Genomic DNA, 23,951 nt, shown 5'->3' on the forward strand with positions numbered 1-23,951 from the left:
AATTTTGTGTGAGGTAGTGTGTGTGTAACCAATCCGTGTTGAGTGTTTGAGTGTTTCCTATTCCTCACCAAGTCAAACCTACGCTACTGAGCTGTGATATCTTCTGATGGTACAACAGCATAAATTAATCAAACAAGCAGCAACACTAGGATGAACTCCTAACTGGAGAACCACACAAACGACAGGAGGCTCTCACACATTCCTCTCCAGAACTACCAGAATCGTAACCTTGATCCCATTTCCATTTCCATTCATCCTCTCTATTCAGGGCCTAATAACACTTGGCACATGTCAAGTATAAAGCTTGGAGGGATGTAGGCGTGTTCTGAAAGGCATCAAACGGTCGTCAACAGTTCTCCTTGCCAATCGGGCGCAAGCCAGGCCAGGCTACCTACACTCGCAGCAGTAGGTAGAGAGAGGCATACAGCCATGCCAATCTACCTACACTCTCAGCAGTAGGTAGAGAGAGGCATACAGCCATGCCAAGCTACCTACACTCGCAGCAGTAGGTAGAGAGAGGCATACAGCCATGCCAATCTACCTACACTTGCAGCAGTAGGTAGAGAGAGGCATACAGCCAGGCCAAGCTACCTACACTCGCAGCAGTAGGTAGAGAGAGGCATACAGCCAGTCCAAGCTACCTACACTCGCAGCAGTAGATAGAGAGGCATACAGCCAGGCCAAGCTACCTACACTCGCAGCAGTAGGTAGAGAGAGGCATACAGCCAGGCCAAGCTACCTACACTCGCAGCAGTAGGTAGAGAGAGGCATACAGCCAGGCCAAGCTACCTACACTCGCAGCAGTAGGTAGAGAGAGGCATACAGCCAGGCCAAGCTACCTACACTCGCAGCAGTAGGTAGAGAGAGGCATACAGCCAGGCCAAGCTACCTACACTCGCAGCAGTAGGTAGAGAGAGGCATACAGCCAGGCCAAGCTACCTACACTCGCAGCAGTAGGTAGAGAGAGGCATACAGCCAGGCCAAGCTACCTACACTCGCAGCAGTAGGTAGAGAGAGGCATATAGCCAGGCCAAGCTACCTACACTCGCAGCAGTAGGTAGAGAGAGGCATACAGCCAGGCTGTGTGTGTTGTGAGTCTACTCATTGATATGGACCTGTGTTGGGCACACAGGCATCATCAGCCAAGCTGTCATACAGAGAATCGTTTGGAAATGTTTGTGTTTTTGTCTCTCTATCCACTGCTGGCTATCTGAGCAAATACCCTCAAACACTTTTTCAAATGTGTGTGTGAGTGCATGTGTGATTGTGTGTTTTCCTATGGGTGTGTTCATCTACAGAATGTTTCCTCAATGGCGTCTATACTCAACTGGCGGACAGTGGACCGGATCCGGACCCAGAACGGGATCAATACGGACCGGAGGTCCCAAATGTTTATTTATTACATTTTTTTTACTCGGTCAGGCTTCGACCCCTGGTATCATATAACACACATACGACATGGAAGAACGCATAGAATTGCAATAAATGAGCTTAAAAACAGCAAAGAAAATCTCTGCCCCATGCAAAATGTGTAGAATTGCGGAAAATTAGCTTTAAAACAGCTAATTTTTCTCTCCGCTAACAAGAGCGGTGTGAACAGTTTGAGGTCGCATGAGTTGCGAGGTGGGGGTTTGTTACTACGCTGATTACATTATCCATCTGGACCTTTGCCACCTAAGAAATTTGTGTGACCGGACCTAGTACTTGAGTACCCCTGCTCTGTGGTGTACATTTTGACAGTGACTGTCCTTTAAGAGTAAATCCACATAGGATTCTAAAGCCTGGACCACTATAGAGTATGCATTTTATTTCATTGTGTTTTGCCCTGTGAGCTGTCGTCGAGTAGTGTAGGCAACAGAAACACTCAACAACAACAAAAAACGTTTAAAATAAAATAGCCACATTCGCCGTAAAAGCCCCTCGATTCAGTTAAAATTAGCTCATCATTCACCACGACCACTTATCCTTCCATTATAATGCACTTGACCGCAAACTGCACAATTATCATACTTCTCTAGGGCGATGAATTGCTATGAATTGACTGTACATTAGACTGAACTCGCCTGAAATAAGTGACTTGTTTGTGGAAATGTGAAGGTAACAAGTTGATATTAAATGTCTGGTTGCCAACTCATTCCCAGGTCCTATCCTTTTCTCTATGTACTGAGTAGTGGTGGTTGTTGGTGCATCGAGCTCTCTGCTACTCACCCACTTGGACAGGTGCATCCGTCATCTCCCATGAGGCGTAAGTGGTGTTGGAGGCTCCATCGAGGGCTTTCTCACTGAGCACCTTGATGATTAAGTGACACACTTTAGTCCCTTTGGGTGACTCTCCAACCACTCTACCAGGTAATAAATCTGGCCCTGAAGCGCTTCCTTTTTAAAACAAAACACAGCATCAAAAAATGCCATATGTGTCCTGGTGTGAACTTCTTGTTACTGAGATGAAGACCAGCTGTACTCAGATGCTTTTGATACACTGTGTAAAGCTTGTCTGGGTAAAGAGTCTGAGTTTTTCCATTAGTACAATGGTCCCCTGTGTTGTGATTCAAAGCTCTGTCATTCCCTATTCTCATAAGGATCTTTTAATATCAAACCACTCCATCCATGATGCCCCATCACTTGGGTCCACAATAACAGATCAAACAAATCCTAATACCAAAGACTGCAGCTTTAAAAGAGAGTTAAAAGTCTGGTCTTTTTCCTACGATCAGGTGGTTTCCTATGCAGGAAAAAACCCTGGTTATTAATAACATTTACATTTGAGTAATTTAGCAGATGCTCTTATCCAGAGAGACTTACAGTGGTGCGTGCATACATAACCAGACCTACGGTGACACGATCGTCACAGTTTCAGCCTCAGCAAAATAAAATCATCTCCAGATAGCTGTCGGATGCAGAAACTGTACTCTCAAAACATCCAGCTGGTATGTTGTGCACCACCTGAGGTGAGGAGGAGGCAACACGCTGTGAGGGAAAGTTGCTGAAACTTTAAATTGAAGCAGTCCCTGATCAAATGGCAGTTAGTGAGACAAACACGATATTGGCAGAGAGAGGCTGCCTGCCTCGCGTACACATGTACGCAGAAATACAAAGGGGGCCTTGAGCAATCAAAACCAATCTCTGTTATCCTTTCCTGTATATGCAAATCAGGTTTAATTAGTACAAATCAGGGTTGTCCATTTATAATCATAAGATGAATTTTCCCCGCAAAGCTTATGAAAATGCAGCTTTAATTTTCCATTTTATTAATTAAAAATGTTCCAGTGCAATTGCACTCAGGCTCATTTCAGAGGTTGTTAATTATCAAACATAATCTCAATTACCATGACAGTGTGGCTAAAAGCTATCTAAAGGGAGGTCATTTAAAAATAAAAAAATCCCTCCGTGTGAAAGTGAAATGTGCCTGGTTGTTGGGACTGGGAGGCTTGTATACCAATATCATTAGTCAGACTAGTTTCACTCCAATAGCTTCCAGGAGTCAGACCACGACAAACTGTTATTGTTTATTTATCAGGGTTAAACGAGAGCCAAATCAGTTGAGATTGTACTTCATACCAACGTGTTCGATCACCAGTATGAGTTCAATGCAGTATGAAAGACACAATTCATGTCTGAATCAAGCTACAGGACAAGAAAAGGGAGAATAAATTGACCTATTCAAAGAGCTATTATAACATCGCCCAAAGCTTAGATCTGAGCCCATTTCAGCCATTCTAGAAAGCAGCATTCTGATTGAGTTCATCAGTCATTGAGTTCGTATGGTATCACTCCATTGTGTACACCTTGAGAATGACGTTAGGACGGGAAATCACCTAAAGCATAGTACATTCAGAGAATGCATTTACTCAATTGCGGCACCAAAGTTAGTTCCTCAACTGCTGACTGTGGTGACAGTGTGTTTTGAGGGTGATGGGTGAGTCAAGTGGATCATTAATGTGATATCAAAGTAATTATCTTCACCTAATGTACCTCGACCAGGCTATCTGACCAATGGGGTGTGATAAATGTGAGCGTCATGACGGACTTGTCAAATATCAGGAGACATACTGAGCATCAGAGAGCAGATGGTGAAAATAACAGTGTATAAAGAATGTATTGCAAACAGAAGGGACCTTTTCTATTTAACATTCCAAGCTCAACAACAATACTGTGTATTTATTTACCAGTACATGCCTTAATTTGTTTCACAATTGTGCACATTTCAAACCCGATTTGATTAAATTGAAATTAAGTTTAAATCAGATACACAATGAGGCGGTAGTAACCATGTTGACAAAGACAAACTATTCTCACTCCTACAGTATCTTTCCTATAGATATAGAATGAATAGAATGGGCGTCCCCATCCAAGTCAATTATGACATAATGGATGGACTGGTGGCCATCGCCAGTTTACCCATAAGTGCAAAGCAGGAAGTAAAAACAGGAAGTGTACCCATCAATCTGACATTACACAAAATACATTCCATTGCATGAGTCACATCACTTAGCATCATTTGAATGAACATTTTACATTACCATGGAGATGATTGCATCACAATACCAGGCAGCCATTGTGAGTGTACCCATTCATTTACCAGTCAAATTGTCAGGGTCAGACATTACATCCCCGTTCTATTCATTCTATTTCTATGATCTTTCCACCCACCCGAACATCTTTTTCCTATGGAAACAACTCTGTGTTTAAAGCTATTTCAGATTGGCAAACAAACAAGAAACCAATTCAACTCTAAACTCACTGCTATTTCTCACATTATTAGCCCAGGACGTTTTTACAAGCATTTCACTACACCTGCAAAAGCATCTGTTAAATATGTGTATGCGACCAATACAATTAGATTTGATTTGTTTATAGTCATCAAGCTACTCTTATCGCCGGACTCTCCATACACAACCACACCCACACCCACACTTGACATGTCACAAAATGAAATGACCCTATCTCACCGTGACAGTCATCAATCTGTCTTAGGAGGAAACACAAAGCTTTATTACATTTAACGCCAAGCAATTATTCATGACCTACACAAAATATGATAATGATTATATCAGATTACAAATTAGTCTTCATTTGCTTGTTGTGATGGGTGTGGGAGACAGCGGAGTATCATTGATTTAATATCAGCCCTAATGAAATAAAACCACCAAATGCAGCTGAAGTTATAGCCGACTACTATCTGCAGTGCAACTGACTTGCATAGTGTTAATTAGGGCGTAATTATAACACTAGTTTGCAGATGTGTTACATAACAATGAAATGAATGTGTGTACAGGAGTTAGAACCGACCAGCTGAAATGCCTTCCTCCTCCCCTCACAAGGTTGTCATGGCAGCACCACAAAACATTAACTTAATGTCCTATAGGCCTTAATACAACTTAAAGGCACTACAATGCAAAAGGGCAGGTCCCTGTTTGAAAGACAGTGGATGACAGCACTCTTAATATCTCTAATGGGAATAAATCCATGGCGATTACAGACTTTCCCACCCTAACATGGCTGGATTAATGCACCGCACTGCAGAGTGATGTGTTAGTAGAGTGGCAGGGGGAGGACAAAATAACTGAAGATGCATGTTGTAAACATATTCCTACTATAATATAGGATTTACATTAGGGAATGGGGATACTTAGCCAGGTGTACAACTGAATCCATTCAACTGAAATTTGTCTTCCAAATTGAACCCAACCCCTATGAATCAGAGAGGTGCGGGGGACTGCCTTAATCAACATCCACGTCATCGGCACCCGGGGAGCAGAAGTTCTTGGGGGTTAACTGCCTTGCTCAAGGGCAGAATGGCAGATTTTTCCACATTGCCGGCTCAGGGATTCAAACCAGCGACCTCTCGGTTACTGGCCCAACACTCTTATTAACCGCGAGGCCACATACAGTATCATGGTATGGTCATGCTGCACTGAGGAACAACTGAGAAGTTCTATTATTTGTCTCAGGCTGACAGAATCTATATAGGAGTAGTGTATCTCCAGTCTACATTTAACTTGGAAGGACTTTATTTTAGGGGGCAACATTTAGTAACACTGTAATAGTAATGCTATATTCTAGGTGGTACAATATCAGCACTATTCTAGACAGGAGCCATTATTCAGCTGTTTACGTGGCTTACTATGGTGTTATCTTTATAAGTAGCAGTAAACATAGCTAAGTAGCTACAACAACCCTTTCATACTGTTATATTTGCAGCTACTAGTAAACAGAAGTAGCAACGCTAACCTCCTTTTGATCACCATGAAGGCAGCTGGTACCCAATCAAGGGTCACAATCTTTCTCCCTTCGAGGTTTCCACCGTCATCACTAATAGTACAGATCTGAGAAGGCATTCCTGTGCCTCTACAGTCAACCATATGCTAGCAGGCTGGCTGTGGGGGGGGCTCCCCTAAATATTAATCAGCAGGAGCCGTCGGGAGGCTGAGGAGGATGGGGGTGATCGGCAGGTGGGGAGAGATGTGGAGGGATGGGGAGGCAGGGGAGGGTGGACAGAGGCTGGTGGGGAGGTGGGGGGACCGGTGGAGAATGGGGAGGGTGTGGGCAGGATGGAGACAGTGCTCCCCTCCCCGGTGGCACGGCCTTGGTTGTGTCCCAGAGCTAGGTCAGCTTGTCCCTCCCTCCCTCTCCCCACATATCCATCACCATCCCCCAGCCTCTGTCTGTCTCTATCTCGCTCTACCTCTTTCAAGCCAAGCCAGACACACAGCTCAGACTGCTCCTCTCTCATTCATACAGCATCATCATCGCCTGTAAAGGAATCAGCCTAAACTTAATAAGAATGCCCAGAAGGCCATGACGAAAGCCCAGACACAAATACACTGTCCTTCAGCGGGATTACATGTCTCACATCCAAGCCCTCTCACTCACCTTCTATCTGGCCCATTTGTTTGACTTGGATTCAAAGCAATGTAACTATGAGTGTTATTTATTTCCTCCTCTGACTCCAGCAGTACATGTATCATGTGGTGAGTTCAACAGTTGGCACTGGCAGTGAGTCTATCACCTTGCATTCTCCACATCACAACTCCAGCTCTGACAGGAGCTGTCTGTGTTATATCTGCTGCTAGGAGTTTCTTTGAGCAACTGCGCTCTCTCTCTCTCACTCTCTCAATTGAATTTATTGACATGGCAAGTTAAATTACTTACATTGTCAAAGTATACAAATAAAACATTTAAAAATATATATATATATATACTGTATATATAAATGGTGGGACCAACAGCAATAATAGTAGTAGTGGAAATGGGATTACCATTAACAGCAACTACAACAACAATATTAATGAGAATAATAATACATTAAAGCAATAGTAGTAGACCAGTCTCAACATGACTGAGAAGACACATGACTTGAAAGCCAAAACAAAACTAAATGGGAAATATGATTGACATTACATTGCACTTTTCACTGGCTGTCCCTCAGGTTGTGACAGGATTTTGGCTTTTCACCCAATAAATATTTTTCTTCATCTTTTATATTTTCAAATTCTTTGTGTTGAATTATTCTCTTAGGTCTGAGTATTTGTCACAGTGTAATAGGAAATGCAGCTCTGTCTCTACCTCTCCCCTGGAGCAGAGTGAGCACAGCCTGTCCTCTCTGGGCAGCCAGGTTTACCTGTGACGGCCGGTCTCTATAGCCAGACTGTGCTCACTGAGTCTGTACCTAGTCTGTGTTTTCCTCAGTTTTCTATCAGTCACAGTGGTCAGATAGTCTGCCACCATGTACTGTCTGTTTAGAGCCAAATAGCATTGAAGTTTACTTCGATTTTTTGTGTTGTCTTTCCAATAGGTGATATATTTTAATTTTTGCTTTGTGATGACTTGGTTAGGCCAGATTTCCGAGTGCTGTCCTGAGGCTTTATGGGGTTGGTTTGGGTTAGTGAACGGAGCCTCAGAACCATGTTGCCTTGGGCTGAGGGGACTCTTCTCTTATTTAATCTCTTGACATTGTAGAGCTGTGTGATGGAATGTTTTGGGGTCACTAGTTTTTTGATGGTTGTTAAATTTGATTGCTATTTTTTCTATCGAATGAGGAGTGGGTTTTGGCCCAATTCTGCTCTACATGCGTTATTTTGAGTTTTCTTTGCACTTGCAATACAGTCTTGCAAAAATCTGCAAGCAGTATTTCGATTGGATGTTTGTCCCATTTGGTATATTCACTGTTAGAGAGTGGACCCCATATTTCACTACCATATAGAGCAATTGGTTCTATAACTGATTGGAAAATTTTGAGCCAGATTCTAATTGGAATTTAGATTTTAATGTTCCTTTTAATGGCATAGAATGCTCTTCTTGCTTTGTCTCTCAGCTCAATCACAGCCCTGTGAAAGCTACCTGTGTTGCTGATATTTAGTCCTAGATACGTGTCATTTTTGGTGTATTCTAATAGAACTGTGTCCAAATAGAATTTATATTTGTCATCCTGATTGTGGAATATCATTATATTTGTTTTGATTTGTTTAGATTAACTGTGAGAGCCCAGGTCTGACAGAACCTGTGCAGATGATCTAGATGCTGCTGTAACTCCTCCTTAGTGGGAGACAGCAGTACCAGGTCATCTGCGTACAGCAGACACTTGATTTCAGTGTTGTGTCGGGTGTGACCAGGTGCTGCCAATTCTTCTAATGTTTTTGCCAATTCATTCATGTAGAGGCAAACAGTGTTGGACTTATTGGGCAGCCCTGTTTCACTCCACGTCCCTGAAAGTATGTTCGCCTGTTGCCACATTTTAACCACACATTTGGTTTTAGTGTGCATTGATTTAATAACATAACATGTTTCCCCTCCAATGCCACTTTCTATTAGTTCATAGAAAAGACCTTTGTGCCAAATTGAATCAAATGCTTTCTTGAAATCTACAAAACACAAGTAGATTTTGTCTTTGTTTTGGTTTACTTGTTTGTCAATTACAGTATGGAGGGTGTAAATGTGGTCTGTTGGATGATCATTTTTTAGAAATCCAATCTGGCTTCTGCTCAGGACATTGTGTTCATAAAGTAAATTATGTAGTCTGCTATTTATGATACTGCAGATAATTTTCCCCAAGTTGCAAATTCCTCTGTAATTATTTGGGTCAAATTTGTCTACATTTTTATAGATTGGTGTGATCAATCCTTGGTTCCAAATATCGGGGAAAATACCTGCAGTGAGGATAATGTTGAAGAGTTTGAGTCTAGCCAATTTGAATTTGTGGTCTGAATATTTGATCATTTAATTTAAAATACCATCAGCACCACAGGCCTTTTGGGTTGGAGCGTGCATCGTTTTTCCAATAATTCTTCTTCTGTAATTGGGGTATCCACAGGACTCTGAAAGTCTTTGATTGCTGATTCAAGGATTTGTAATTTTTGTTGTAAATCTTTTTGTTCTTGGCTCTTTGTTATATTGCTGTAAAGGTTTGCAAATTGATTTCTCCACATATCCCCATGTTGGAGAGCCAGTTCCTCCTGATGAGGTTTGTTTAATGTATTCCAATTCTCCCAGAAGTGGTTTGATCCTACGGATTCCTCAATTCCATCCAGCTGATTTCTAATGTGCTGTTCCTTTTTTGTTCTTAGGGTGTGTTTGCATTGCTTCAGTGTTTCCCATATTGAAGGTGTACATTTTTGTTGTCTGTTCTCTGTGTTTTTGATTAGATATATTTCTCAATGACTTTCTTAGATTTTTGCAATCATTATCAAACCATTTTTCATTATCATTCATTATATTCATTATGACTATTTTTGGTTTGCTCTCATATTTATTTTGATTAGCCAAGGAGGCTAATTTGTTAAATATAAAGTTTATGTTCTAAATGGCCAAATGTACACCTTCATTGCTGTAGGAGAATGTTAATAAAGGATAAAGAGTTGTCCAGGAGAGATTGTATTTTTTGGCTACTAATTGCTTTTTGGTAGATTTCTGTACTGTTTTCACTGCATCTATAGGCCTATTTAGTACCATGTAATTTATTGGGCCGTGATGCTTCATGGTTGGGTTCCGCTCTTCTCAGATACACTGTGATTTTACTGTGGTCTGAGAGAGGTGTTAGTGGGCTGACTGTGAAGGCTCTGAGAGACTCTGGGTTTAGGTCAGTGAGGAAGTAGTCTACAGTGCTGCTGCCAAGGGATGAGTTGTAGGTGTACCTACCAAAAGAGTCCCCTCTCAGCCTACCATTGACTATATATAGACCCAGTGTTTGACAGAGCTTCAGGAGCTGTACTCCATTTTAGTTTTTCACTTTGTCATAGATGTTTCTGGGGGGGTATGTGGGGAGGGAAAGGTTATTGCTTCCTGGTAGGTGTTTATCCCCATGACTGTTAATAGTGTCTGGTTCTTCTGCTGTTCTAGCATTCATGTCTCCACGTTGCCTTGGGCCTGAAAGTGACTCATCTCCCCTCTAGAATGGAGAAACTCTCTTCATTGAAGTAGGGTGACTCTGAGGGGGGAATGTATAAGGCGCAGAGGAAGACGTTTTTATCTGTATCTCCTTGTTGATTTCTAACCAGATAAAGAATTCTCCTGTTTTGATCAATTCGATTGAATTAGTTAGTTCAGATTTATACCATATTAGCATTCCCCCTGAGTCTCTGCTCTGTGTGATTCCTTTTCATTTGGTGGATGGTAGGATTATCTTCCTATAACGTAGTGGACAGCCAGTGAAAACATCACCTCCGCACCATGTTTCCTGTAGTACTACAATATCAATATCATAAATTTCTTTCAGGAAGTCCGTGTTTCTGCTCTTTAGCCCAAATGCAGAGGACTTCAATCCTTGTAAATTCCCCAATGCAATGTAAAAAAATATTTTTAAAAAAAATATATATTTCAGAACTGTTTTTTTGTTTACCTTCAAAATGAGACAAACACTCACAATCCAACAAGAACTATGAAAATTGGATTTTTCAATTAACGTAAACACTTATGATGCAAATGTGATTTGTTTATCATTTAAGATAGCATTTGTGCCATGCCACTTGGGTGGATGTAGTGTGAGGATGGTGGAGTTCTTGTGCTCATCTTACCATGACCCCCGGCCTATCACATGTTAGCATAGTAGACTCAGCATGTGTTTAATGTCACTCATTTGGTTGGTGGGGGCTGGGCCAGTTGCTCCTCTCACAGCCTGTGCGTAGCTCTGCCTGTGACTCCAGGTGTGGGTGTGCGGTGGGGAGGAGGGGGGTGGTAGGCCTCGTCTGGGTGGGTCTGAAGCTGGGCTGGGGTGGCCTGTGCTGCGCTGGCTGTGGTGGGCATTGAGGTTGGCGGTGCTGTGGTCGTGGCTGGGGGGTCCAGGGTGCTGGTCCGGGGTGTTGTCTCGATGATCTCGGAAGGGAGGAGATTTCTCCGCTGTTCCTGGGTGGAGAGGTCGGGCTTCGGTTTAAAGCAACATCCTTGAGAGTCTTGGCAAGGATGGGGAATGTCTACCTGTACAGGTGAACATGGTTAGGAGCACCTTGGTTAGGAGCTCCTCTAAGGTGTGGTTGTCTGGTTGCTGTTTGTTCACACTCTCCCTCAGCAGGACCACCTCCCCCTCCAGTTTGGTGAACTCATCCCTCATGGCAGGCATGGTGGTGAGGAGGGCCTGAGCCTGCTCTGCACTGAGGGGGTGGCTCTCCTCCTGGGGCGTGTCCTCCACTATGGTGGGAAGAGGGGTGCTGGATGTGCCTTTTTGGGTGGGGAGAGTAGGGGTGAGGGTGGTGCTGGTGGAGTTTGTCTTGTGGGAGGGGATGTCACTGGTGGTGTCCTTCTCTCTCTCCGCTCTCTCCTTAATGGTCTGAAAGTCTGTTTCAATCAGCCTAAGATTACCTTGCACCATGACAGTCCCAGTCTTGTAGAGGTTGATTGTTATCATGGTGCTGTCAGGGTCGTCTGTCTCTTTGACATTCAGCTTCCACCCATTACAGATTCCCTCTTCTTTATGGATGGGTAGTGAGAGCAGACTGCTGAGCGCCATGCATTTGTCTGGTCAGTGAGAAAGATGAGATTACTCACATCACCGTTTTTGTAGAGGTCTGTGGAAAAGGGTTTCTGGCCTCCCCTTTAGTAGTTTCTGTTTAAAAGCTTTCCTCGTTGTGTCATTTTTGGCCTCTGGAGGGTAGAGAATGGATTCAGTGCTGAGGGGGAATGGGTCATGGTGCCTGTGAGCTCTGCTCCTACTGTGGCTCTGTTCTGCTGTCCCGTTGCCATGGCAACATGTTTGTTTGTCTGCTGCTGTTGCTATATTGCTCTAATTTAGCTCAAAAACCAGCAAAAAGAGTGACAAATCTTTACACAAAAAAAACCCAGAAGATATGTTTAAAGTTAGTCCGTGCTCCTTTTTGGTTTACTCACTCAGTTTGGTTGTTTCATGTAGTTGTATTAACTCCCCTTGCTAGGTTTGTTCTAGCTCATTCTTTCTGGCTAGCTTGTTAGTCTGCTGGCTAGGATTTTTGTTGTGTAGCTAGCTAGCTAGAGTCAACATTTCTTAACTTGAGGCACAGTTACTTTTTTTCTATTCTGATTGAATAGAGTTGTTGTTCATCACTTCTTGTCTGGAATATATATATCAGGAGCCCATGTTGAGAATGTATCTCTCTCTCTCTCTCTCTCTCTCTCTCTCTGGACAAAGCATGATGGGCGCACACACACACACGCACACATGCATGCTCGCAAACACAAACACGCACAGCAAAGGTGCAGCGGGACATGGTTTTGTAGACTCACGCAGCTGATGCAAGTCCTTCCAGCTTTTGGAGGAGGGGCAGGCAGTGATAGTGACCAGGGGACAGGGGTTACCAGCCAGTGTGTTGCACAGACTCTGCTGGCGGAAAAACAACTTGCGAGGGTCCACTGACCGCTGCAGCACCTGCAGGTGACTCTGAAACACAGCGATAACCACTGGCCTGTTAAATAAACTGCCGTGATGCATGGGGCATAATGAAATAGATCATACACACACATCCAAAATAGCCACTCTAGACGCATGCTCTGGAAGGAGAATGTCAAGACTACCTCAAGGCTGGTGTGGGTGTATGTACACACACACACACACACACACACACACACACACACACACACACACACACACAGCAGGGTGTTGAGTGCTGTACCTGGAGGGCAGAGTAGGTGTAGGGGTAGTGATAGGCCAGGTAGCACACGTCTTCGTTGTGTTTGAAGGTCACGGTAAAGGTCAGGGTGTAGAAGGAAGAGCTCTTTTGGCCTCTGCTCGGACAGAAGCTGTTTCTGCAAAAACAGCATTACTCAAGTTACAAAATGTTGTGCCATTTGGAGAAGTCCACTGCAGGGGCAGTAACATTGTGTCAGCACTGTTAGCTACAGAACAAAGCAAACTCTAACAAACAAGCCATTAAAATCTGCTTGCAATGAATATCAGTAAGTATATAATGGTGTGTTCACGCACCAAATGACATGGCAAATCTCACTCTTCTAGCTATCGTTAAAGAAGTATCTGCAGCCCATTTGAGTGATGGTAGCATAAATGTTGTGTAAGTATCCTCCTGTCACTCACCTGTAGTAGCAGACCTCAGTTCCAGTTCTGAGCCAGTTGGGTCGTCCCTCCAGAGCCTCTCTGACAGAGTACAGTACAGGCTGCATCCCTGGGGACAGACAGAAAGGCATCTGTTAGGCATCTACACACTAATGAACCGATTGATAACAATGCAACATAAACCACACAGAACGTTGCACCGTTAGACGGGGGCACACAGTACAGGGAGAACATACAATATTATTGATTGATTTATCCGTTATTTTACCAGTTCACTAAATCTATAGGAAGTAAACTCCCGAAAGGACTTTTAAAATGCCACTGTACTTTTTTCCATTTACACATTTCTGGGGAGTACCATTGTGGCCCAGGCCCACTGCTGAGCTCTAGAACGGACGAGGATGAGAATGAAGGAGCGCTGTGTGTGGGGGACTGGGAATGGCACATTGAGGGGGACTGAGGACCCCCAACGTGTAGACAGATCAACAACTCAGGGGTCCTAAAATACCTAAAATACCTACTGACAATCCTCTACCTCGGTGCTTATCCAGTGAGGTGTCATTATACTGGCTATCTGTGCTTACCGTAGTTGAACTGGCTGTTAGCTTTCTCACAGTTGATGATGTTGAAGCGATAGGGCACGTTTGCCGCCATACCGCTGACCTCGAAATAGAACCACTGGTGGTGCTGGGAGCAGTTGGCATCCGCGTTCAGGATCAGATCGTACTCGTGACTGAGGAAGAGGGAGGAGGTTGAAGACAGAGATTACGTATGAATCCCAAAAGGCACCTTATTCCCTGTATAGTGCACTTACTTTTGACCAGAACCTGTCAAACATAGTGCACTATAAAGGGAATAGGGTGCCATTTGGGACACACCCTACATCATGAAGAAAGAAGTCTTTCCCTCTATGTTGTATTCTAACTGTTCTAACGTGCAACGGTTTTACAAAGACTTAATGTATTATTCAAAGGAAATTCCAGTCCAAGTATAGACTAAACCTTTAATTTGATCTGAAATATGTCAACGGGACACCTTCCTTACAGAAGCAAAAGGAGAGGTTTGAGAGACTCTGTTTGATTTTCAATGCAGCGTAAATGAGCCCCGAGGGGAATGTGCTACTTGTAGTCAGGTCTCTGCCAGGAAGCAGGAAGGAGCTGGAACAAAGCGGAGAAGCGTACCTACGGACGTGAACGGCTTTGCGCAGGTTCCCGCACTCAAACTTGGAGAAGAAGCTCAGGGAGTTGGAGTGATCAGGAGGGCCCTGGGAGCTGGGGATGGAGGGGAGGGGGGTACATTAATACAGAGTACCTGACTACATCAAAAATGACTAGGATGGTAATGGTCATTTTGAATTAGCTTTTGTACTTCAGTGACCGGACCCATCCATTATCAGTCTGACCAGATGCAGAAAATGGCACCTGAGGTTTTTCATTATGCACATAATCTAACTGAGAGTGCCTGGCGATGCTCTGATTATCAAGCATGCCGTAAGAACACAACACCAGCCAGGATGGTGTAGCTGCTCTTACAGTATCCATGCTATACCTCTGACGTCCTCCATTACCACAGCACTTAAAAAGCAGCTCTGCAGTCAACTGACAAATCAAAGCAGGTGAATCTGCAGCAGCAGAGCCCAGAAATATCTCTACTCAATGTCCTCTTTCCATTAGACATCCACCTACGCACTCAAGTGCTCTGCTGTTTCAACACTTTTCTATGTAACAAGCAAGATATTTCAGCAGAAATGTCCCCGTCTCAATCAACTATGGCGGACATCCATGAACAGTCCATAGAGGATAGGAACATATGATAACTGCCTGTGGAGAGGCGTGGCCTCCGTCCTAGAGGGAGTGGCTGATCTGTTAACACTCACCTGGGGTCCTCCAGGTCAAACACAACTTCATCAATAACGTCCACCGGGTTGAGGAGACGCTGGACGTCCTCAAACACCTTCTTCCTGTCAGAGACAGAGTACAGTACATGTTCACTAAGGGTCATACAGAATGGTATTAATTGCGGTTCTGTAATTGCGTTCCTAAAGACATAGAAAGTATGTTGCGTCAACTACTCTCTTAGATTTGCTGATAATGGCCTAAATATTGATTTATTACCATAATGAATAGTACAAATAGTACAGCATTTTGACATCTAAAGCCGATAGTCTCGTTGATTTAAACAATTCCATTAGAGTTCATAAACCCTGGAAGTCAGCCTAAAGCGGGCATATACTGTAAATGTGCACTGTGTACAAAACATTAGGAACATTAGTTGGGGCATGGACTCTACAAGGTGTCGAAAGCGTTCCACAGGGATGAATCCAATGTTAACTACAATGCTTCCTACAGTTGTGTCAAGTCAGCTGGACGTCCTTTGGGTGGTGGGCCATTCTTGATACACAGGGGAAAGTGCTGAGCATGAAAACCCCAGCAGCGTTGCAGAGCGCCGGGCACCTACTACCATTCCCTGTTCAAAGGCACTTCAATCTTTTGTCTTGCCCATTCCCCCATTGAATGGCACACATACACAATCCATGTCTCACCAAAAAAATCATTCTTTAACCTGTCTCCTGCCCTTCATCTGCACTGATTGAAGTGATTTAACAGGTGACATCAACAAGGGATCCCATAGCTTTCACCCGGATTCACCTTGTCAATCTATGTCATGTTTTGTACACTCAGTGCATGTGGCAATTCGACTGGACATTTCTATATTTCCCCAAACTAAATCTAAAATGCCTCCAACCCCATGCAGACCTAGTTTCTCTGTGTAGTGGAGTGGTGAGTCAGCACAGCAACAGGCGTACCATATACAGGACTTCCTTTCTCTCAGCACTGTAGCTAGAGAGAGACTCTGTGGTGCACTTCACTCTCTCCTTTCCTCTCACTATCCCATCACCACCTCCCCAAGGTCCCTTATCACTCCCCAAATGAAGAGGAGAGGCGAGGGGCACAGAGGAGCACTGCATCAGACCGCCATCCCTTTCCTCCTCTCTCTCTGAATATAGGATTACAGGGCGAGGCAGGAGAAAAGTTTCCAGTGCAGCCACAGAGCCCTCCTTCATCCCCGTCCAGGGCACTCTAAACAAACACACCAGAGGACAATCAGAAAGGCTGGGAGATCACCGGGAGGCTAGGGGGACACAGGCCGCATGAAGCCTGAGGGTGTGATTGTTAGATCAGGCCATGCCTGTGAGGACCACTGCCCTGGCTCTATCCCACCAGGTCCTGAGGGGACAGAACAGCCAGTAACCATCCCACTGAGTTAGAAAGAGTTCGAGAGAGGCTGAAAACACTTTCTCAAGAAAGCAGTGCCCCAGCGGACGGGATGCCCTTCAAATGAAATGAGTCGACTTGTTTTTTCCCAAAAATATAAACTTTAGATGTGTTTTACATTAGGGAAATCTCAATTTACATACACTTCTGGTGAAAGCTGAATTTAAAAGTATTTAAAACTATTTAATGTGAACACAGACTCTCAAAAAGTAAAGCGCCTGACAAAATTGCATCTGTGCAACCTAAATGTCACAGACTGTCAATCACTTTAAGTCCCGAAAAATGGCTTTTGCAGAGAAGACACTAAATAGAGCTAACATAGACTTATCTCTTCCCAGGGTGAGCACAATGAACTGTGAAATGACTGAAATAAAGTTCCTTTCCACACAATCTGCCATTTGCACCTTGAAAAGTTCTCCAAGAAAACAAGTTTTGGTCCGGGCAGCCGCCACATAGCCTAATTAGATTACTGAATAAGTGTTTAATAAAAGGTCGGCACTTTGGGATGCATTTGGGTTGACTGACTTCAGTAGGGCGCAGTAGAACGAAAGGGACTGACAAAGATCCTGTGCACTGACAAATTATACAGCTTGTCTGCTTGAGATAACGACAGGCGAAAGGTGGGTACCTATCCATTATGGATTACACATGTCAATGACACTTAAGCGTTTGTTGAGACTCACAAATTATCCCAAAGCTTCAGAAACAAATGACCAAAGCATTCTCACGAGAAGAATAAACAAACGTAATGGAATACAAAATACACTGCACATACTGGCTTGCTTGTAAATAATGCCAAAATCAGATGTGGAAAACATTTCAGTCCTATCTTTCTGTGCATATTCTAGTGTAGGAAATGACATGAATAATGCCTTTGACAGGTCTGAGAAGTGTAAACTTCTACTGTGTTCTCAGCTCAAGTGTGAAACTACTACAGGTCAAAAGAAATCTGCATTTAATATGCCGCTTCAATGACATGCTATTGTTTACAATATTTCCGGTATTTCACACTGAAAAAGAGCACTTGAACCTGACTCAGACGCTACAGAATCATTTGCCAGTTACAATCAACGTAACACTGTAATGCTGTACGCCTATGTTACTCACTCTGCAGAAAGCAGCAGCAAACGCTTTGTTTCAAGCACAGAAACATCTCCCACTGTTGTGTATGGCCCCTCTAAATGACTAACTATATTGACTACTCTGTAGTTGGGTGTAGAAGTAGAGTATGAGCTCAAATATTCAACCATGAAAAGTGTACAGTAAAGTAAGAGGTCTGGGAATTGCCAGGGACCTCACGATACGATGTTATGACAATACTTAGGTGCCAATACTATATGTTATGATGAATATGATATATTTATTCCGTTTCGATGTTCCTAACATCGAACAACCCATCATGTCTGCTGCAGAGAGACAAGAAAGAGCATGAGAACATTTGTTTTGATCAGTCAGGGAAATAAAAGGGCTGAAAACAAATTGGCTCCCTATTTAAAAAGAAAATGGAGAACAAGCTGTGAAGGAAAAACACTGGAGTTTTGGCGGAGGTACAGCCAACTAGAGCAAAAATAATATTGCGATATTGTCAAAACAGCACGATAATATAGTCAAAAAGAATATCCCGATATGTAACTGTATCGATTTCTCCCCCCATCACCAGTAACAAACCCGCTCAAACATTCCCAGAGTGCTGAACACTGTGTTCGTCTCAATGAAGGGTGTTAGACTGTTAAACCACTACAGTGAGGTCACCATCCGAGAAGACAGGGAACATTCTTAATCATGCCGGCATGTCTGTTTCTTCTCAAAAATTCTTCTAGCAATCACTTCCAGAAACCTGCTCCCATCAACCACTTTCCAAAGGTGGCATACACCAAACATGAAATCAATCCGAGACAATTGACAGGATGAATGCTATCTGTGCTGTGCCATCTGTGACAGAGAGGAGCAACAGCCGACAATACAGAGAGAGAAAGGAATCAAGACAGTGGGGAAAGCAGGAGGACCAAGCTTATATTTGACATCTTCCTTCCTGACATGCTTCCCACACGCTCCATAAACTCCTTCTTTAAATGGGATTTATGCAAATGAAGTGATGGGATGGGTCTAATGGGTTAGTACCACACTGAGACAAGGCCTCCCATCATGTCTTGATGAATACATCAACATGGCTCGATCATTCCCACACTCATCAATCAATGCAATTTAGTTAGGGGGAGCCACAGCAGTGCTATTTCTTCTGTCCTCAATGGCATTTTTCCTTCAACTTACATAAATATAAAACCATTGGTTGACATATGGAGACATCTACCTACCTTTGCACATTTGGTTTCCTTCCAGCCATTGGCTCTTTACTCTGTGGGGGGAGATGTCCCCAGAAGTCAGGGAAGGCTAAGATGGAATACTCCGGGATGGACTTGGTGAGGGCTGCTGCTGCGGTGTACATGCGTGGGTCATGGTGGGGGATGCAGGCCCCGTGTTTCTCCAGCAGCCTGTCTACCATGCTAGGGTGGCTGTCCTGCTTCACACTGGCGCTAGACAGGAAGTGGCTGTGGAAGTCACAGGCCTGCAGATGGTTCTCTGGAGGTTCTCCTTTGCCATCCTGGTCTCCCTCTACTGTTGAGACTGGGTGCTCCAGGGGAGAATGGGACGGAGAATCTCTGAGATTTACTCTGGATCTTCCATCAGTCCTGAAGTCCTCATTGAGTAGACCCTCCTCATCGGAGCTTGAATCTACCTCAGAGTCCGAGTCCAAGTCCTGAAAGACATGGTACTCTGTAAACCTAAATGGGGTTAAAGGTGGTATGTTCTACCCTCTTCGCCTCTGGTTACATTTAAAGTGCACAACAGTCACGATTGGCTAAATATACTGTCGTCGTAACAACTCAATGCAAATAATAAACTCAAGGGATCTTATCGAATAAAAAAGGAACATTCAAATGCACTCATTAGTAAAAACAGAAATACATCTTAAGGTCAATAAAACATAACAACTCTGATGGTGCCCCCAAGGATATATATTTAACGTCCCATTCCCAGTGACATCAAAACGTTGTTCAGTCCTTTGATATTGAAAGCAGATGAGGTCTAGCAATGACAGCAGCTGACAAGCAGAAAATATGAAGCATCATTGGCCCCATCCTTGCAATTTCGCAACTTGAATATCAATTTAAAACCTATGCATAATTGTTCTACGGTTCCACAGAGAGGAGTCAGGAGACTCATTCCTTGAAGCTTGTGAAGCTATAAGAAAGTCGATGTGTCAACGGCTAGTGTTCACAGGCACAGGCATTGATTAGCATGTAAAAGGTTAAGTAAAGCATGTGGGAATGTCTGGGAGACCAGATTTTTTACAGTGTGTTCTTTGTATCTCATAACCTCTAGCCCTCAGCAGTTATGCTAAACTTATGAGTTGGGGAGTTTTTTCAGCGTTTGCACTGCACACTTGCTGATTCACTTCATTTCACATCATATTAGCATTCAAATCAGAGCTGAATACCAATGGATATGTACAGTATAATGCAGAAATGCATACTGTAGGTATGATTGAAGCAGAGCAAGAAAGATGGAGAGAAAAAGAAAGTGGTTAAGAGTAAGAGTGTTGGGCCAGTAACCGAAAGGTTATGGTTTGAAACCCGTGTCGACTAGGTGAAAAACCTGCCGATGTGCCCTTGAGCAAGGCACGTAACCCTAATTGCTTCTGTAAGTCGCTCTGGATAAGAGCCTCTGCTAAAATGTTTTGAAAAATCACTCGAGGCACTATGCAGTCAAAGCAGGGTAGTAGGTTTCAGGGGAAAAAGTTGAAGGCATCATTCTTCTTGGGCTTTAATAATGCATGTTTGGCTTCATGCACTCAACAAAGCAATGTGTACCATGTGAAACAAAACTAAACGAAATAGCATATAAATTTGAACAGCTCGCTTTCTCGCTGCGCAGGAATAATGTGACTTATCCTTTTCATTTTTTATGAAAAAGGCCCCATAAACAAACACTATAGATCGAATCTCTAGTGTCAATTTGATTACTGAATCCAGCAAATTAAAAGGAACTGTTGAAAACATGATTGTGCTGTTTGCAATTTCCAGAACATCATCATTAGAATCTCTCTTGATTAAACCGTAGATATGATGCAGGTGCAGGTTCGGAAATCGACGCTCACATTCTAACGTCTCATAATAATCAAAGCCATAATTAGAGGAACACCTGGGAGTTGTGCTGCAGTGAATGTCTTGAAGATCCTGGGATAGAAGTGGAGAATGGACAACCAGGGTCTCACTGAGGTGTTGTACAAGCAGCTCTGATCAAAGTAAGCCGCAGTCTCCTCAGGCATCTGACCGTAAGGGGGAGAAAACCCCCCCTGTCTGCCTTCCCCTCCCATACGTCTATACTACAGTCCCCAGGGCCGGGAAAGCATATGTCTTGGACTCGGACAAGATTAAAAAATATATAAGGAAACAGATTGAGGATTTATAAATGAACCATGGTTATTTTACCTTGTGGTCACACGCTGTATCAAGGTACTGTATGCCTATTATTGTGTTTTGTTTGATCATGGCGATCAGAAGATATGACAACCTCATTACATGTAATCAGTCAGGTATAACTTCAATAATGGATGAGTTATGCCTACTGTACGTCGCCTGTCTAAGCATTGCAATGCTTTTCTCTTTTTGAAACACAACCAATGCTCAGAGAAAATGAACTTCCAGTGCTGTGTGTTCAGAGTCCTATTTCCACATAGAAGTAAAACTATAATCAAACGTGAACACACTGTAGTAGCCAAACTAAAATGCACATCCAGTTTGTGTGAACAATGAACGCGAAATGCATTCGACCTTCCTGTGTAATCTCTGCCCCCTCTCCGAAGAAGGGCATTCTGGGAATGTAACTAACCTAATTGTCTTGTTGTTTCAAGGCATGCTGAATTACTACATCAGTAGAGAGAGAGACAGCCGCAAATTAATTGGGGAAGAGGTATTTTTCAGCAGAGGCAGTTAATCTTGTGATATCATTGAAATGAAGAGACACATTCCCACAGGCTTGTTGGCATTTCAATTTGCCTTAACTCAACAACAGTCTAAAGTCTACCACATTGTCATGGGGTATCACACTGCCTGACACATGTCAGTCAATAGGGGCAATTTAAATGCCAACAGCTCACTTGTGAAATTAGATACCCTATTAGTATTACCCTGATAACCCTACAGAAAATTGTAAAGAATAATACATGTTATTATTCACATCAGGAAATTTGACACAAATAGAATCCTTCTGCTCCCGAAACCCTGTTACCCAGAAGTTCCATAGAGGTTAATGATTTTGAGTGTTGCCCTGAGAACAATTTGCTTATCAGAGGATAATAGTGGCTGTCATACCCTGCTACCAGCTTTCAGCCTCTCACAGTCAGACCACTTCCCAGATTCTCTGGGTCTTGCTGAGTAGAAAACGTTTACCTGAGAAGTGGGGTCAGCACTTAGATTGACTTTTAGGATGGGCATAATGCACAGTCATTTTAGCAGATGCTCTTATCCAGCGTGACTTTGTGATTCCACACATTTTCATACTTGTCCCCCGTAGGAATCAAACCTTCTACCCTGGCAATGCAAGCGCCATGGTCTACCAATTGAGCTACATGGGACACTCATCTAGTATCCACACATCTATCCACCTTAGGCTGGGCTCTTGGAGCCTTGCTAGAATCAACAATTGATTAAACACATTCCACAATGTACCAATAAATGAGTAGTTATGGATATAAACTGCTGAGAGTCAGTCAGGAATTTGCTGTGATGTGGTATTGATAACATATTTTTTTAGAGCAGACCATCAATGTCTGACACTGTACCTGGACTCCTGTGGGAGAGATGGAGGGATAGGGCACAGGAGAACAATATTTACCTGGAAGTCGTGGTGGAGTTCAGGACACAGTCTGACGTACTGACCCAGCTGCTCCAGGGGCCTGTCAGGTTCTGGCCGGGATCGCAGCTTGTTCACGTCTGACTCCAGGTCATCATCCTGCCGGGGCGATACACACACATGCATACACACGCACGAACACACACACACACACACACACACACGCACGAACACACACACACACACACACACACACACACACACACATACAGAGCTGTAACACCACATAGAGCTGGGTGATATGGACAGAAATCCATATCACGACAAAGTTAATGAAACATTAATAACATTAAAGGGGAAATCAGCAGTTGCAGCATACTTTTTCTTACTTATAAATGAATGATATTTACCCATTGATTCTTGAAGAATATAACTTATACATGCCTCATGAGCTTAGTTGAACTGACGTACCCCACTGTATAGCCTCAACATGGTTAAAACTATCATTTTGGTATCATGGACGGTCAGTCTTTGCATCCATAGCTCTGTCTTTGAATTTGAGAGTGGTTACATTTCTCCAGCCCCACCACTTTCTACCGAAACAGTGGTGAGGAGTACGCTATGTTATTGCTTCAACAGCTGATTGCCTCTTTAATGTGCACAACAGTTTAATAAAATATATATTACCCGTAAAACCACAACTGCTACTTTGAATGTTGTAGCTATTGATTGTCCCATTAACAATCACCCATAAATGCAAATGTATTTCATTTCAAACTTCACAAGTATTCAGTAGGTTATTTATCGTAAGTCACAACATGAGCAAAATTAGCTATAATCTTCACGTAAGAGACCGATTTTCGGGTTATCCTCCCAGCTCTACCGCCACATCAGCACTGCACACAGACACATCTGGTGCGTACATCCATTAATCAGGAATACACTAAACCTTTGACTCTGGGACTCCAGAGGGAGGAGGCAGGTAAACAAACGGCAGGCGTCAGGCTCATCAACAGACAACAACAACTCCTCAGACACATACTGTCCTGCACTGAACAGTCCACTAGCAGCATGATAAACCCATTCACTCGATAGAGAGTTGGGCTATATCCGATTACGTGGGTGAGGCCATTTAAGGACAGTATCTATCTGCTAAAGAGCCCTATCTCTGACAGTGTCCAGCAGCAGGGCCTGGATGCTATAACCACTAACCAGCACACAGCGCTCAGACCTAAAAACAGCAGTAACTCAGTAGAACACAACACTCCTGCTGCTTTACATACACAAATGTGTCAGATAATAGATGTGGCTGCTGGTGTTTATCAGCATGCATCTGATACCCTGGCTTT

The 23,951-nt window shown here is 43.4% G+C and overlaps 1 protein-coding gene across 2 annotated transcripts in view; it reads right to left on the reverse strand.

Annotated features, from left to right (window-relative positions):
* LOC115134398 (cytosolic carboxypeptidase 4) overlaps positions 1–23,951 on the reverse strand; it is a 153,167-nt gene that overhangs the window by 87,815 nt on the left and 41,401 nt on the right. For both annotated transcript variants that reach the window (XM_029668312.2, XM_029668313.2), the window contains exons 11-18: positions 22,645–22,761; positions 19,062–19,504; positions 15,348–15,431; positions 14,653–14,742; positions 14,056–14,204; positions 13,493–13,580; positions 13,074–13,206; positions 12,688–12,841 (exon numbers count right to left, since the gene is read on the reverse strand). In XM_029668312.2, the coding sequence (XP_029524172.1) occupies positions 12,688–12,841; positions 13,074–13,206; positions 13,493–13,580; positions 14,056–14,204; positions 14,653–14,742; positions 15,348–15,431; positions 19,062–19,504; positions 22,645–22,761 (1,258 nt within the window). The remainder of the gene's footprint in view (positions 1–12,687; positions 12,842–13,073; positions 13,207–13,492; positions 13,581–14,055; positions 14,205–14,652; positions 14,743–15,347; positions 15,432–19,061; positions 19,505–22,644; positions 22,762–23,951) is intronic.

The sequence above is a fragment of the Oncorhynchus nerka genome, linkage group LG9a, assembly GCF_034236695.1.
Source record: "Oncorhynchus nerka isolate Pitt River linkage group LG9a, Oner_Uvic_2.0, whole genome shotgun sequence".
NCBI lineage: Eukaryota > Metazoa > Chordata > Actinopteri > Salmoniformes > Salmonidae > Oncorhynchus > Oncorhynchus nerka.